The sequence below is a fragment of the Diadema antillarum genome, unplaced genomic scaffold (genome assembly GCF_040938485.1).
Source record: "Diadema antillarum isolate AM-2024a unplaced genomic scaffold, OU_Dant_1.0 seq00000705_RagTag, whole genome shotgun sequence".
NCBI lineage: Eukaryota > Metazoa > Echinodermata > Echinoidea > Diadematoida > Diadematidae > Diadema > Diadema antillarum.
The window spans coordinates 643,163-661,903 of NW_027271610.1; the positions used below are offsets into that span (position 1 = coordinate 643,163).

The following is an 18,741-nucleotide window of genomic DNA, read 5'->3' on the forward strand; positions in this document are numbered from 1 at the left end:
TCGCCACTATTCCCGCCCCCGTGCCCGACGGAGCCTTCGGAGTTTTGACATCTTCACGTGCTAACTGTGCTTAAATTTGAGACGATAATAATTGTAATTCAAGTTGTTATCGTAGTTCGCTAATGTTCTTTATAAGTTTGTAAATGAGAGTTGATTTTGAATATTTTAACCCCTCGCGTGCGGAAAGTGGACGTGACATGTATGAGAAACTGTATTATTATGATATGAAACTATGCATAGCGGTAAACAGGGCACCGTAATGCAATGAGGTAGGTTTCATACATTCATTCATTCATTCATTCATTTCATTTTCCATCTCCAACAAAATATGTAAATACAATTTCTTTACAGAAGATGTAAGTGCATTATATCGACATTACAAAATATGATAAGCGAAATTTATGAATACACCCTTGTATACCATAAATACGGTAAAAAGAAAACCACAAAAAAAACCACTCTGAAATTTTGAAAATGCTGGAAATGGAGAGGAATGCTTAAAAAAGCAAAGCTTGTAGGGTGTATTGCCCCGAAACATAGTAAAACAATATACATGTATCACTGACTTTCTATTTTTGTACAAAAAGTGGTATTACGAAACCCAATTACACGAACCATTGTTATTGATGGCTTTACACTCTCTCTCTCTCTCTCTCTCTCCCTCTCTCTCTCTTTCTCTCTCTCCCCCCCCCCCCTCTCTCTCTCTCTCTCCCCAGAAATCATTTCATCATGACAGATTTCCTGTGGAGAATATGTATCCTCGTGGTTCCTGCCATCACCTATGCCTACGCAGTCGGTATGTTTGTCAAAATTTCAAATCTCACAGAAATTCATTATGTGTGCGTGAGTATGTTCTGTATTCACGTCCAAAGAAGAAATGAAGAATAGGCCTAAAAATGACTATCCATTTATTGTCTATAATATTAGTATACTTTTTTTTTTTGCAATGAGGATTACAATATTGTATAACATAACATTGGTAAACTATGATATACGTTATATCCATAAGTTTACATTGGCAATGTACATACATATGAATTCAAATATAAATATGCCCAGTTACCAAGTTATAAAAGTTTTCGATTTTACCATACTAGCAGACATATGTATATTTTTTTTAAGATGGCCCGAAAAAAAAATTCCTCCGATTTTTCCTTCACGAACATGTGTCATAAGGTCACACACAAAATATGAACTGGAAAGTTTAGTTTAGTTTAGTTTATATGATGCGAGGATACTGTCGGGTGTACATATTGTCGCCAGTTTCTGTAACTAGAATGATTGTTCAAAGTCAAAGTATTTTTATCAGCGATGGCGGTGTCAGTAATTATATTTTGTTTTCTACCTTTTGTATGTTATGGACACTCCATGGAAATTACTCCGGACAATTCTTTGGGGAGTTTCATCTTTGCCAAGATCATGTGATATAGGCTTTGATGTTACTTTTCTGTTTTGCTTTCAAATTCATATTATTGAACAATTTGAAAAAAAGAATCAAATCATTAATTACTTAGTAAAAAATATATAATTATACGGTTAACTATAACATCGGAAAAACAATGTACACTTTGCAATAGAAACCAAGAATAATTAAAGCAATGGAAAAGAGTGATCCACTTAGAAGCAAAGCTTGTAAAATGTAAATCACTAAAAAAAGAATATGCAAATAAAATGTAATATCCAACATTACTCTAGATATGTTCCGTTAAGGCATTTCAAATTGATCATGATGCTACTGATATCAAGAATATCATAAACAGTATACTTGTTTTAAAGTACAAGAACACGTAAAATTAGAATAACATAATTCTAGGAAGACTATCAGGTTTTCTCTTTTATATGCAAAGTAAAATCAACAGCTTTTACACTATTTATTCAGGTCCAGAGATCCAGGTCAGGGGTTGCCCTGGGAATCTCGTCGTCGGGACCGACGCCGGACAGAGTGCGGCCAGCGTGGAGTGGCCTGAGCCAAAGTTCCTCGATAGCGATCAGCAGAGAGTGGTCCCGATCCGATCACACTCACCCGGTGACAAGTGAGTCATGGACACCCCTTCCCCCTCCCTTCCCCCTCCCCCTCCCCCCCCCCCCTCCATGTCTATTCCCGTGAAATATACTCAGGATATCTCCGCTCCACCTCCACCCCACCCTGCACACACACACTTTCATGTTACGGTATAATATGCTCCTTAGTGCTACCAGAGTGTTGGTCTCACCTCCCTGGTGCTATCAGAGTGCATGCGTCACAAACCGGACAAGAGAATTATGACGATAACACCAAAGAGATATCACACCAAAATGGCTCCCCTGTATCAAACATTGTTATCAAAGAATTGGCCAGTCCGTCCTTGTGAACCTGATAATTTCACTATGCATAGATGAATATAATATACATAATTCCATCAGCGTCTTGCGTAAACGACCCTTATTTAGATATTGTTGTCTTAAATCCTTTGTCACTGTCAAGTGGTAAGTTATTTGTATTGCAAACTTCCCCTTACGCAATTTTTGGATGATGTAGCAAATCTTTAAGACAATGCATCGAAACTTTTCCTTTGTTGGTTTCACTAGAGGAATGAAATCCTCAGAATCCAGCTGTTTTATTGCGTGATTAAACTCATATATCGCATCAATCAACTTACCAAAATGGCAGAACATGTGAAGCTTTTCCTTCGCTTGTACACTGATTCGCATGATATCACAGTATTAAACAAACGTGTGATACTGAAAAAAGTGGTCTTGTTCTTAATAGTTATCAAAGGTTGCAGAATACGAGGCTAAGCCGTTAGATCTCGTACATTTCATCGCCTGAAATTTCAGATCAGTTATGCGTACAATACATTTTAACCGAATCGTTATTTTATGACTGTTTCAGATTCTTCCTCGGTGAAACGACTGTCCGCTACACTGCCTACGTCATGGGATCAAAGGCAACGTGCTTTTTCAAGGTAACTGTACAAGGTAGGCAAATTTTGATTAGTTGTAATGCCAGGTAAATCTATAAGCTGTTTTGTGCTTATAATCAATCATAAGTGCCATTGAAAGTCAGATCGGCTACAAGCACCTATCTTTATTACCCGGCACAAGTGCGAATATACATAATTAGGGAAGTGATTCGGGAATAAGAACTTTGAGGAAAGAAACCAGCCATCCTACGGAGTTCCAGCCAGTTTATTATACTTTTATTACTAGTTTGAGCTTTCGTGATCTTGTTGGTTCGACCGAGTGTGCGCCAAAGAGCGATTGAATTGTCTTCCATATGCCCTGTTTTTCTTGTGCAAGTGATGTGATGTGTGTGTGTGTGTATGTATGAGTATTATACACACTTTGTGTGTATGCGTTTGTCTATGTGTGTGTGTTGAATCTTTGTGTTGGGGGATTATCATCATAACAGAAAGGCACTGATTGGACCGTTGAGATGCTAGAAAGGAATTGGTATACAACCTTGTCAAATCTTCTTGATATTCGGAGAGGACTGAAAGATAAAGAAAAAAAAAGAAAAGAACAAGAAACCAGCCCACCTTTTCTGCCTCGTGCAGAGCCGTACTGATACAAGCGTAACTACATTATCACTTGATAAGTAGGCTTACGTCATTACATTCCTTACCAATATCGTGAGTGAGTTTAGATTCATTCTATGTAGTTACCTACATAATTATAAGGAAGCACCTAAATACTTATGAGCAAATGACGACGGGGCAGACGGATATTAATGTCCTTCTCCGAAGTAACTAGAGAGTAAGAAAGTGAGATAGGTATTGCGATACACATCTAATTTCACTTGGTCTCCGTTGCCAAGAAATTTCGTCAAAGTAACTCGCCATACGTATAGGATATCTGAGTGTACAGCAATGTTAGGAAGATGGGAAATTTTCAGCGGAATTGAACTGATGAGAGATAGGAAAGCGTTGACAGGTTGTTGGCTGGAGAGAAAGAAGGGAATTGATAAGGAATGTTTTAAAGATCCATTCCTTCATGATAATTTTACTTTCTCTCATGTATAGTGAGGTACCCGCACCTCGTCAGGGGCCCTGATACCGTCACCCTGCATAAAATTGCTACAAGCGCACTGAACAAAATTGTACGCAATTGTATTGTGTTCTACTTCAGCACGCTTGAAACTTTGCAGGGTTACCACAACCAAGCAAACTGAGTTGAAAACCGAACAGGTTTTCCTGAAAATCTTACATTTATATTAGGAGTACGTGTTATAAGTATCATCACGGTAACCCGCACACGTATTTGACGTGCTTTGTCTATGGAAGCGCGGGGTGACGAGGTGCGGGCCCCTTATTCTGCGTCGTTCGCATTTGACGACGATGGCTGCAAATTTCCGTTATCGATCATTGAACCTCTGGTTCCATTTGAATTTTCAGCATTTTCCTTTATGTGAGTGGGATTTCATAGAATTTCAGTGACGAAATGTGATTCAAACATGCATAAACATTAACTATGACGAGGTGCGGGTCACTCTACTATAACTGATAGCATCTTTTATCTCGATCACATGCAGTCAATGCACTTTTGGGGCATCCTTCTTATCACCGAGTTGCCAATGATTGTTCGCAAGTGCAACCTCCGCTTCTACTTCTACGTCTGCTACTGCTCTACTATTACTACTACTACTACTACTACTACTACTACTACTACTACTACTACTACTACCACTACTACTACTACTACCACTACTACTACTACTACTACTACTACTACTACTACTACTACTACTACTATTACTACTACTGCTACTATTACTACTGCTGCTACTACTACTACTGCTACTACCATAACCACCACCAGGGTCACAGAACGGTTTACAAGATGGGGGTTCAAGGTCATGGTCATGGTTCGAATCCTGCCTTGGGCTTACATGGTCGGTCAAAGTGATTCTACCTACCATCTGACCATGTTCCTTTGACCACCTTGCTATACTCAATTAATGATTACAATATTTTCGAGTAGTAGCAGTCCTAACACTGCAGTAGCCATTCATGGTAGATAAGACTATTATGTCATCATCAATAATATCAAGTCCCCCTTTTTCCTCGAAGACAATGAACCACCCGTCATCGAAGGCTGTCCGCAGCGAGTCTTCGTCGTGGCGGACCCCGGCCAGAGGTTCGCCTCCACCGTCATGTGGGATCCCCCGAGAGCCGCAGACAACATTCGGCTGGTGGAGTTTCGCTCGCGTCCACCGATGGGGGCGCGCTTCCTTCTAGGCGTCACCAAGGTGCTCTACTGGGCATTGGATCCGCGGGGAAACAGAGCCGAATGCACTTTTAACGTTATAGTAGAGGGTAGGTTGTTGGATTCTTCCATCCATGTCGATTTTTTATCCCTTGTCTTTGCATATATTTGAACTGAAATGATAATTACATTTAGATTGTAATAATCATGACATCATGTTCACTGAATCTTTCAATTATTTTGTACTTGGGCGTATGTTAGGTATTACAGAATTTGATTACAAGATCGTTGCTGATAGCAACTATGCAGCAGTCAATTCATTAAGTTGCATCGCTAAATGCGTGCGAGAAAGAAAATAGACATGTGGATGCGCTGTTGGTATGGCGAAGAAGGCTCTAGACTAAAAAAACGCGAGATCATGATTCGAATCCTGAATGACGCGTAAAATCGTGGACAAGATGTAAAAAAAAAAAAGTGTCTGGCAATGCTGTAATAGTAATAATAGCAGGACTCTGTATAAGAAAGCGATACTCCAGCATTACTGAAGAGGCTAACCTTGCAAATTCAAGCATAATTCACCATATCGTATGTACACCTAGGGGATAGCACTTGTGAATAGTGTTGAATTGTATGTATTTACCGTTCATCTTTAATAGTATTCATGGTCTTCTTTAACCAGGTTATCCTCAAAAGTGTTGCCACTGCTCTACCAGAGGGCACTGTCATTATCATTTCCCTAGCGTTGCCAGGTGCCCAGATATACATCTGGATCGAGAGGCTACATGGTGGATAAAAACATCTTGTCCAAGGACGTCGGCACCTAACGGGATTCGACATCGGGCCTGTGGTTGAAAGTCAAGAGTTTTATTCACTATGCCATAGTTTTATCCACCGTGACAGTTTCACTGTTACTCTATCAATGTTTTACCAATTTTTTACCATAGCATGTCTTTATTATCTATTTATTTATTCATCTATTTATTTATTCATTTATTTATCTATTTATCTATCTATCTATCTATCTATCTATCTTTCTATCCATCTATCTATCTATCATTTATCTATCTTTCTATCTATCTATCTATCTATCTTTCTATCTATCATTTATCTATCTATCTATCTATCTATCTATCTTTCTATCTATCTATCTATCTATCTATCTATCTTTCTATCTATCTACCTATCTATCTATTGTGTTTTCGTGCAGACAGAGAAAAACCGACATTTCATCAATGCCCAGGAAATATCATCACAAGCGTAGATCCGACACAGACTCAACAGAACGTCAAATGGGCCGAACCCGATGCTCGGGACAATTCGGACATCGCCAGAATATCTTCGACACACCGAAGTGGAGCGATGTTTCCACTCGGAACGACGAGTGTGATGTACACCGCCGAAGATTTCTGGGGAAACGTCGGGACGTGTTCGTTTTCAGTAATTCTTAGGGGTAAGAAAGGGCAAGTGTTGGTACTAAATTGACAAGAACATTCACATAGTGTATTCTCAAAGTTTTGTGCTAAACATGTTAGACTGCGAAAACTGTAAAGCAGTATTTTTTTTATGTAGACCTAGATTGTTTCATAAATGAAATGAAATGAATGAATGTATATTGCAATATTATTACATTATCACACATAATAGGTACCAAAGGCTTCCATCACGGCTGGATTGAAATGTACAGTACAACGCTGATGATAATGATAATAAAATGGACTGTCTACTTTCGGGGGATACGACGTTGATTGTCCTCAGTAGAATGTTGCCCTCGTCTTCCAATCATACAATATAATCATAGCTCGGGCAATAAATGTCGTTACCCCCTCAATGCTAGTCCATATCATATCGATATTTTCAGATTATATTTAATGATGGGTCCGAGCCAAGTAGTGTGTCATGATATAAAACAGATGTGTATGATTGTGACGTCAATATGGTAGTTCCCTCAGTTTAACAGATGAATGTTATGATCTGATAAAAGGACATTTCATCACTCTTCACCTTCAAACCTGTTCTGTATTAAAATCACTAGGCCTATAGGCCTATAACATACGACTAGGCTTTCAGTTCTTGACATTTATTGGCTAATTTCTTGTACTTAACAGTAGACGGTTTTCTCTGCTAAGAGGGAGTTTTGACTTTTTTATATACTGGATAAATTGCTTGAACCTCAATCCTTTCCAAATAAGGCTAAAGTGTCACACTATCATGTGTTTGGATCTCTATCTCTATCCGGGGGCTTCCTTGAAGGGCTCACACAGGTAAATAATTCCCCCGCAGAGACGTGTGTTAAAATTCAAAATAGTTATTCAATAAATTCTGTAGAATAGCTGGGAGAAATGAGGTGTTTCATCTACACTAACCTGGACAAGTGAGATATATCCTTTCATTCATCAAATTTCCAAGGCGGGTTCTTCAGTTCAAACTTTGTCCAATTAGGGTTCGCAAAGCCAGACTACGAGTTCTTTTCACTCAAAAACTCAAAAACTCAAAAACTATTTTCTTTACAATCATGAACCCGATGAAATATAGTCCCTTCAAATTCCATGAGAAAAGCTTTCATCTTCCAACCAAACTGCGGTTTGTAGAGGAATTCATACTCAATATCTGCAGCTATTCAGTTTTCCACCAAACTGTATTTCTGATTTTAATTGATTTTTTTCTTTTATTTTGGTATCTTTGGTATGATTTTGTGAAGGGGTCAGGGACATTCCATTTCATTTACAGGTGTGAGCCCTGAAGTGTATCCCTCCCTATGTCTTCATCATAGAGGGCGCTCTACAAAATCTTTATCACTAACTCTCTTTAATACTAACACGAGTCCTTGTCACTTCACGTCTATAGGTCCAAGGCAAGGGAGGAAATGGCGGCATGTCGATAAGCTGTTTAGACTTACGATCTCTATCTCTGACAAATTTCTACTAGTTAGGATGCCAGACAAGCAGATATTCATCCGCAACTACACCACCAGCAGTCTGGAGCTCGCCTGGCCGGAGACGGAGGACGTGAAAGCATCGAGCTACCTTATCTACGTCTGGCCGGTCGGGGAGTCGGAACCTCCGGCCTCAAGTCACCTGTATCAGGCGATCAACCGGCACGAGGGTTTCGCTTCCAGGCGGGTGGGTTCGCTCCTACCTGGAACGGAATACAACGTCAAAGTCGCCGTATCCGGTACCGACAAGATCTTGAGAACCACGCAGGCAACTGGTGAGTGTCATGAGGCGGGAAAATTGAATTTCACAACCAAACATTTTATTAAGCACCTTTTGTATTAAATCCTACCAACAAATCATGCATCTATAAAATCATCGATGCAATAATTATTCATTATTGAACCTTCTTTAAGACACTCTTGTTCGCTCCCGTACATTCATTCCTTGGCTTTTTTTCCCCATTTCACTGAGCCACTTTCTATTTCACTTTCCTATTTGATTGCACTCTTATTTTATGTTAACAGACCAACTATTGTGTCATGTGTGCACATGCAAAGAAGTAAACCTTTCAAGTGTTTAAATGCGTAAAGCAACAATCGTTTTAACACTCCGATCCCAGTACAGTTCACTCTTATAGTCCTGCATCGAGATGTCACTGCTGCAAAGTATACACCCCCCTCAAAAAAAAAAACAACAACAACAACAACACACACACACATACACACACTAACAAAAACAAAAACAACAACAAAACAATAAAGGAACATTTCTCCTGATGGCACACCGCTGAAATAATTATGATAATCGATTGAAATTTGACTTGGTTACAGAACCTATGCCTCCAGGACGCGTGTCCATAAAACCTGGTACTCTGACACCAGTTGCGTTCACACTGCTTTGGAAACCCGGCAAAGGGTCTGCCTCTAGATATGCAGTCTCGGTCCATCGAACGTTGGATAATTACGCCGTTCTGCAGACTACAGTTGGGCAGGAGACCACTCACTTAGAAGTTTCGGGATTGGAGCCGGATACCATGTACGAAACCTCCATCTGCGCTCTCAGTGGATACTCCGATGACGCAACGAAAAGCGAGAATGTCACCATCTTCGCTACAACTGGTGAGGATGAACGCAGTTTTTATGCTGCTAACAAGAGATATTAAAGTTCGCCAGGACTCTGCTTTCTCCCAGTCAGTGTTATTGTTTCTTCATAGACTGCTTGCAATTCAAATTTCTCCAAACAAAGAACCAATGATTTTAAGGGTATATTCAGCATGAGATATTGCATTGTTTAAAATTAAGTCTTTGATTTAATGTTGATAATGTTCTGATATAAAAATTTCACTTACCACACGCCTAAGTGTCTCCTTTTAAAACTTCATGGAGGGTTTTTGTGTTGCACCTAGGAGGTACTAGGGGCTTGTCTTGTGCCTCCGTGGTTCCACTATAAGGATTCGAATTCGAATTCACTCAGCCCAACTAAAACCGGCCCCTACAGATTACGGACTAAACTAGCTTAATTTGGTACTATTGTGTCTTTTGCAAAGTCGCTGATAAATAAAACACCTTCATCCAGTGAGTAAGAGATATCAAACTTTGGTTGGTCAACTGCAAATATTGTCACGACAAGACACAAAGGCCTTACATCAGAACCGGTAATATCATGTAGCATGATTTTCAAGGTTGAAACTTTAACGTTCTAACCATTATAGTTACTTCAGTAACTGCTGTACTCGCAGATGATTGGTCAATGTTCTGCCATGGATGGTGCAGACGTTTGATACGCCAATGCAACACTTATTTCGATGTCTTCGACAACCTCTTTTCTCAAACGCAGTATATTATGGTCTAACATCATTCATTCTTCAAAGCCTGTGTTTTAATATTTTGTGCGCGTATCCCGAACCGGTTTGTATTCTGACACTAATATTTCAATTCAATTCAATTCAAAGTTTATTTCATTTTTCGACAAAACATATAAGTTACACTTCTTTTGACAACAGAGAATAAGGTAAACAGAACCTCATGTATCGAAGAGAATGTAAAACGATTGAGGAGGACGTTATAGTAATTATACATTGTAGTTAAAAAAAAACAGAAGTGATCGAAATAAAGTACATGTATAACTTTGCTTAAAGTGCGAAAAATGGAGAGACCCACTAAAAAGACAGAGCTTGTAGATATGCTTGAACACTACATCCCTTTTAAACAGAACCGATGCAGACATCGGGTATTCTAGTCCAGGAAATAACATCGGACACCATCACCATCATGGGAAATCTACTTCCGCTTGATGAACAGGGAGACGAAGAAGATGACGATGACGACGACGATGACCTCGACCCACAGCACCACTCGATGCCGAGCGATCACGCCAGCATCCTGTTCATCTACTCGGACAAGACGGATCTCTTCACCGATGTGATATTCCTCCGCGATGTTTGGAGCTATACTTTCCCTCGCTTGAAGCCCGCCACCAGCTACACGATCAGGGCTGTCAACAATCACAACGGAATCGCCTTTGAAGCCAATGCGACTACGCGTAAGTCTAGTCAGTTCCCTCATGCAGAATCGGCCAAATTCTGGTTCTGAAAAGCATAAGATTTATATTGCCAGAGATGGCGCATTCAGCTTGCACTGTTATGCCTGCATGCAGTTATGAAGGTGTATTGCTGTGATTAAGATGGACGAAATCAATGTAATTTGTAAGTGAATTTATGAGCAAATGATGGACTACCAGTCAATATAGTAGTTTGACGCCTTAGCATGGTAGTTTGTGATATGAGACTGTACGTGTCCAGCATTGTACCCAAGATACCTTTAAGTCTAAGCGATAACGGAATGTGACGTTTCCAAGAGTATCAAAACTGAAAGTCATAGCAGCTGATTTTGCGGTGCACGCGCATACACACGCATACAATTTTTTATGACTATTGGAAAGAGAAGCAAACACTTTTTTTCTAGGTATAGAAATAATTTGATATCTTTTGATGTATTTTGAGATGAGTCATCAGCATCTCTATCTGCAGAAGTCATACTAGTAGAACTATTATTGTATTTCCATAATTGTAAAATAACCGTTGATATTATTGAGTAGCTATATCATCATTATCATTCACTTGATAGAAAACAAAAACAAACTCTTCTGATCTCTTCCAGGACCGGCAGCAGTCACGGATTTACATATTTCGGCCATAACACATTCGACCGCAACCGTTCACTGGAGTCACGCCATCGGACCTCGCGATCGCTACGAAATTACTTTTCGCCCCACGCCAAAGCACATGCAAAAGTCTCTACCAATTATGACGAGCAAAAACGTCTTCACTTTCACAGGCTTGACGGAAGGGAAGACGTATACGATGTCAATTAAAACGATCACGGGAAAATTACAGAGCAACGTCCAGACCTTGCAGATAACCCCTGGGGAAGACCAAGCGATAGCAATGTATAAACTCAAAGGTATAAAATATGTGACAAATATATTGCACGCATCTACAGAGAACATGTACGTATCATCAGACAACAAAAACAGAAACTAGTAACCTATACAAGTGCATACTGCCTGCGTTCTGCAGTCGTAAAGGCATACAGACATACCCACTGACAAACACATCCACTGGGGATGTCAAAGGAGTTTGGGTTTAAAAAAAAAATCCCAACAGAAACGTTTGTGAAAGCCAAGGAGTCATTTTCCTCTCTCCTATAAGAAAAGTGATAGACTTCTCATCTCCTTAAGTCAGTGAACAATGCATCTATACGATTTATTATGGACGTAAATGCAAATGAAATGAGAAAACGTGGGCTACTATTGTCATACGAATAATATTGTTATGTACTTTAGGTACTAAGCTAAATAGAAGCGCGTCAAATACTAAATCATGTATCGATTGTTCAACTTCTTCACAATGATAGCGGAGATATGATCGTCTTGTAAGATTTTCATGTCGCTAATCTGATGATCACTATTATTCTAGCATCATACTCTTGCACATTGATGTCAGTGTGTTAGTTATCATTTCAGCATAATTGCAAAAGTCATTAAATCACCTTTGTGTCCGTGTTTGCATATTGTTCTCATAATATATATTCTTTTCATTTCATTTTCATTAAATTGATCTTGACAGAAAAATCGTGCTTATCACCACTTATAGCGTGTGGGTTTCTGGGATCCGCCCTACTACTTTGTGTACTATCATTCCTAGCAGTGTTCATCGTCAGCAAAAACATACCTGCAGTAAGTATCAGTCCCCACTATCTTGTTGAACATTGTTCTAGATCCATGAAATATGATTAGTCAAATGATTGAAAATCATCTGATGAATCAAGTATGCGTCTTCGCCTTATTGCTCAAAAAGAACCCCCCCCCCTCAACAAACAACTTCCTAAACAGTCATAATGTATAGTTTTTCTGCATTGGCCCCTGATGCAAAAAACGCCCACACTCGCACTGCCGGCCAATGTCGTATCAGAGAAGGCAGTTTCACACATTCATGGAGTATTCGAAAGACGATGATCATCAGAATAAGTATAAAAAGAAATAAAAGGAAAAATGTTGGACAGAGCAGCAAGTCATTCCACTTCAGACGTTTAAGCAGGTTTTTTCCGACCTGCGTTAATTCCCAGATTCAACAGTTTATTGCTTCTCCATGCTTAGAAAGTGGATTTCATATCCCCAAAACAGGATAAAGGAAATCTAAGGTGCATCGATCAAAACTTAATCCGTTTATACACTTTTCGATGCGAGCGATATCAAAATGATATAGATATTTTCTTTTCTTAGGTGTTTACTCTTTTGTTCTTCATTTCACACATGCAATGAAGGTTTTTTTTTCTCTCTCTCTCTTTTGTAATAGGGCATTGCAGATCTGTCTAGGTAACATATATTTGATGTTCTGTTTGATGTCCTTTCCACAAGATCTTTCTGCATTTTCTCTTTCTGAAAAATGTTATGACGATATTTCAGTTACCATAGATAGCTTATGTAATTATCAACAGCAGTGTTATCAAATCAAACATGTTCTCTTCAATTTTACCACATATAATGACAAAGCATATTTCCTTTTGTTGTTGTTGTTGTTGACACAAATGTCATAATATGCTCTCTCGGTAGAAGTTACGTAATCGTCGCACGTCGGAAAACGAATACGAGAACCCCTCCCATCATCAGTACTCGTCCTACCTCAACTCGCTCAACAACAGAATAGCGCACATGAGGAGACCAGAAAGCAACACGTACAATTTCCCGCCACTCATCAGGTGCAGCAGGACATTCAGCCGGCAGCTCGGGAGAGCGAGATCACACGGCACGCTGCAGAGGTGGGTTAGACTCTCTGCTGATAGATCAGTTATTGGGTACCAGAATTATGCTATGAGCCTGGCTACTCCCGCCAGTCAGTTTACCAGCTCGGTTGATTTGTGCCGCTGCGCTGAGTACTGTAAACTCACGAGATGAAATTCGAGGAAAACTTCATCTAGTGAGATTCGAACCCGAACACCTACAGCACTCAGCGCAGCGGCACAGACGAACCGAAGTAGCCACAGGCGAGCGCAATCATTCTGTATCTGTACGGGAAGCGACACAACATTAACCTCCTGCGCAAGCGCAATTTTCTGGAGATGACATACGGTTATTCCAGTAAACAATGAATGTTACAAGTTTCCATTATGTAACAACTACTCCCTGCTTATCAAGGGAGAAGGAGACCCAGTTCCACATGCTCGTATTTTTAACTCAAAGTCATTCAACGAGATACATGTATTATTAGTTGTCTTTTCGTGGCACTCTTTTTAATGACAGCGTATCTCTGTTTATTGTTTTTCATCGTTTCTTTGCAGAACACAAAGTGAGTCGGTGATCTACTACAATCTATCAGACTAGAAGGGGAGTGTGGAATCATGAATTCTGTCCCGACTGCATAATCCAGAGGGTTCATCTGAGGTCATCAAAATAGGAGGAACCACTGTGCTGATTCGCCATTTGCGGTAAACGGACGCGCGTCTCCATTGATGGGCGGTGATTGCTGCATTCAAAACCTTACGAGTGTCGCGTGTGAGAGCTACGTTAACCCGTCAGGACCACTACCAGATACCACCGTTGACATCTAGCGCAGCAGAGTTGATTTCAAGATGGAGCGGGTTAACGTGTTTTACGAGGGGGTGATGGACCCTATACGGAATGATGATTCATCGGGATACCTTGACAGCCAGAAATTTCAACAACGTAATATAGCAGCTGACTAGTGCCAAATGATGTGCTGCTTTTGATGAAATTGCTTTTGATGAAATAACTTGAATTGGACGTCGAGGATTCCGAGAAGTACTGCTTCAGTTCACATTAAGGAGTGGAAAATAATCTGCCCGCTGGAGCAAAAATCTATTGGAATATACCTGAGTAACTCTTTCGAGTTATCAGTGGTTATTGCCCGAGTCCTGCTTGCCAGACAGCTTTTACGAGAATTTAAAACTTCTGCCGGGCGGATTTCGGAAGTTTTGTCATGGAGTACGGGTAAACAATAAGCTAATCTGAAACGTCTCCTGGCTTTTTGCCATAAAATTAGCCATGATTTTGAGGTGATGACTGGATATGGAGAATGCTGTGTTTACCATCGTTGAGTAATTATAGAAGAAACACCACCCTTTTGCTCCACGTGTAGACGAATTTGTTTTGCGCCGCGAAGTCTCAGCAACTTTGTAATTCTCGGATAAGACAGACTCGGACGCCTACGGCTCCAGACGATAAGGCTTATAGGCGCGTGGTTGAACGGAGCCCTGACATGAGCAAGATTTCACTCATCCCCCATTATTTTCCTATTATAAAAATCAGAATCAGCACTCTTATAACCGTTTTGCAGCGATTGTCAGGCAATCAGAGCAATCAAGTCAAAAATTAATTCAGAGCAACCGTTCTGTTTGCACTCTGAAACAACTCGTGTGATATTACAACTGATCTAATATTAAAACAATGATATTAATCGCACCTTTTGTCATCAGGTTTGCATTCATCCAAAATAAAATCATTCATTTGAACGTGTAGCGCATCGTGATACTTTTATACCCCTGCCATTCATATCTTGAATTATGCTGCAATCGTAAATTGACGAACGTGTTAGTCCAGCTAATTTTCACCTTGAATTGACTATCTTCGTGTCATGAATGTTAAAAAAATACAGCTGCAGTTCTTCGTATGTAAAATGGCACTAATTAATCGATGTGATTTGAAACCAAGTAAAAACAAAACAAAACAAAGCAAAACAAAAAAGAACCAGGAGAATGACGTATACCCCAATATCCCTACCTTTACTTTTTTCTAAGTTATAGCTATTTTATTTTCGTCATCGGTCTGACATGTGGCGACATCCCATTTTTAGCAATCATTAACAGCCCACCGAATCTGATATTCATCATTTATTATTCTGAACAAAAATAAGTTGCACTTAAGCCTTGTCTTAGAGTACCTCATAGTTCTCTGCTATGATATATACTTGATACTGAACTATAGTGCAATAATCATGTCATTCGAGATTAAAAACTTTGTAATTTGAAGTATACTTTGTGGAATTAAAGATGAAAATCAATACATCCTTGAGTCTCAATATGTCTTTATTTTCTTAAACTCGTCCAATGTTATATCTGCTTATCGTCATTGGATCTACCGATTGAAAAGTGCTGTGGGTTTCTTTTTTCGTAGAAACAGTGATCGACGTATCTTTCCTTGTTACTCCCCGTAAGTATAAGATTATAAGTTCAATCCGTCTCACAATAAACCAGATAAAACAAACAGAAGATCCAACCCGGGATTTGAACCCGTCACCTTCTGCTTCCTTCTTTTTAGTTTTTATCTAAATTTATATAATCATAATGATGGAACATGCAACCTTTTTAACGGAGAGTTTACAGCAAAGGAAGTGCCTATATAGTTCATAACATTTGAAATGGTACAAACCCTGTTTACGGATGGATAATAAAACATGTTGTATTTCCTGCTCTTTCGAAATCCTGAAGAGACACTTTTAATTACCTAGTATCAATGAAATCATCTCCAAAGAAGAATTTCACATCGAGATTTCTCGTCGAGAAGAGTATAGTTGTAATTGTATCGTGTGTGTGTGTGTGTGTGTGTGTGTGTGTTTTAAGACGGCAACCTATTTACCGATGCAGCAATGCCGAAATTAATGCAATTGTGTCGCCTTTACTCCCCCCCCCCGCACCCATTTCCCTCCCAAACATCAAGTTAATGCCACAAAATCCATCAGCGCATGCGCACATTAAACTATCTCGGGATCATTTCAGACAGGTTTCCTATCTATACGTCACGCAAGTGACGAGTCAACCATAATTGCTTGTGACCTCGTATACTTCGTTGCCAACTCACTTGCAGACTTAATTCCCATAAACCACACAATATTTCACTGCGGCATTGGTTGTCATTTCCACATATTTCATCAATTTAATACTTTTTTATACATACACACATAGAAATATACATAAAAGTTTCGTACGAGCCATAAGCTACATCAATCACAAAACTGATGAGCACTCTGTTTTGATACATGGAAAGGAATAAATCTATGTCTAATTTAGTGACCATATGGCTTTAGTTTGTCCTTCGAACGATGATGACAATGAATCATCTCCAAAAGATCATTTTCAACATCGTGAGCTCCCCTTAACATCCATGGGTCCACCAGCTTTAAACGCCATGCAAGGGAATTACCTTGCTCATTTATGTTGCCGGTGACTTTAAAAGTTAAAGATAAGGCCAATGCTCTCTTGCAACGAATCCAAGATGTAGAAATGACAAAACCACATCAATTTGTGTTGTTCCAAACTAAAATGTAATTCCAACAACGTTCATGGGCCCCAGTTGCAATAAATCCTTTTTAAAACAGATTTTTAATCACCTGTCAAACAGAGTAGAAAAATGTTCTTCCATCTAAAAAGTGGAAGTCGTCACTATGCATTATCTGGCATGATAAGAAATTTGTTTATTCCCACTTAGAATAGAAGCGATCACTAGTAGACCACTATTTTCGTCATCTAATGAAGAAATTTATGAAGATGCCGTTGTATATGGGAGGGAGTAAGGCTAGGTGAATGTTCTCGGTTTGGCAATATCCCGCAAACTCGATACTATTTTTTCATTGATCTGTCCCTTTTTGACACAGATGGACAGATAAGTATCTGACATAGATAAGGGAAATAGAAAAACAAGAAAAAACTGTGGACGTCCGGTCCATCTGTATAATTTGTGCCACTGCATAAATATGACCACATCGTGATTAAACTGTCTCCTATCTATACCAGAGAAATTTTGCGCTTTAACAACCCGTATTCTTTAACATACAAATATTGAAAACTCCTTTCTATGTGCCCTTAAAAATATACTGCATACAAAGCTGTTATTTTCTCAAACAGAAATTTTCGCGAATGGGGAGCCCAGGGACATTTTCGCGAGATATTTTCGCGATTTGACACCGATGCTTATCGTAAGTGGACTATTGAATATTTTGCCTGGCGTATGGCGACATTTTCACGTGTTGTTAAATTTCCGATCCAGGAGTGATTCGCGAAATTCGCGAAAATTAAACCCTCGCGAAAATAACATCTTTTACAGTATACCACTGTCTTCCAGTTACATTCTCCCAGTCGCATTCACTAAACTACATCAGCCGCATCATAATACAAATGATGATCGAAAACTAGATTGCGACAGTGAATTGGTATATAAGTGCATAATGTCCATGACATAACGTGTCATGGTAAGCAATAAGGAGACAAATATTTGTTATTTTTGTTGGTTAAAGGCGACCCCTGACTTTTATGATTTGAAACTGAGGGCGGGCTATTATCTTCGAGCAGAATGGAGAACGCCTACGTCACAGAAAGAAGACTGTAAGGTTAACGAAATACTAGTAGTTATGTTTATTTCTTATCAGCAAAGACATTTTACTCGTTTACTTATTTACTTATGTGTACTTATTTCTGATCAGCAAAGACATTTTACGAGTTTGGCTTGTTCTTATCAGAATAGTGTTACCAAATACCACATTTGTGGCATGTATTTTGGCACGCGGGTGCGCACGCGGGTGCAGGAAAGACTTTGGGAATGATTATTTCAAGGGACGCATAAATTTTGCCTGCTTGGAGGGCTATTCTGTCAAAAACACACGTGCACACACACGCACACACAAACACACATACACACACACAATCCCTCAACACTTGTTCAAGAAGTGAAACAATCCTCCTGTATGTTTGACTCAGTATTATTGGTCATCTATATCATTCCGGAAATAGTGTAATTCCTTTACGTTTCTTTTTCTTTTCTTTTTCTTTTTTTTTGTGTCTCTTCAAATAAGTACAATAATGGCAGGGTTATCAGTTACTGTTGGCATGCTTTGAGGTGATTGGCTGTTGGCTCGATACAGCCATGCCAGATGCAGTTGTAAGCGGCATACACCCCCCCCCCCAAAAAAAAAACAACAACAACAACAACAACAACAACAACAACAAACAAACAAACAAACATACATAGCCTTGACGTCATATTGTCATTTAGCATGTTTTGAATGCAAGGACTCCCAGTGTCAACGTTTGTTGTAATCCAATTACCTGTACATTTC

At 39.4% G+C, this 18,741-nt stretch overlaps 1 protein-coding gene across 1 annotated transcript; it reads left to right on the forward strand.

Moving 5' to 3' along the window:
• Positions 1–729: 729 nt before the first annotated feature.
• Positions 730–13,997, forward strand: LOC139737791 (uncharacterized). Its single transcript, XM_071648468.1, has 12 exons — positions 730–796; positions 1,880–2,033; positions 2,873–2,958; positions 5,049–5,294; positions 6,392–6,634; positions 8,110–8,391; positions 8,948–9,235; positions 10,329–10,658; positions 11,276–11,578; positions 12,244–12,353; positions 13,230–13,435; positions 13,955–13,997. The coding sequence occupies exons 1-12, from the start codon at positions 730–732 to the stop codon at positions 13,995–13,997; spliced, it is 2,358 nt and encodes a 785-aa protein (XP_071504569.1).
• Positions 13,998–18,741: the final 4,744 nt, after the last annotated feature.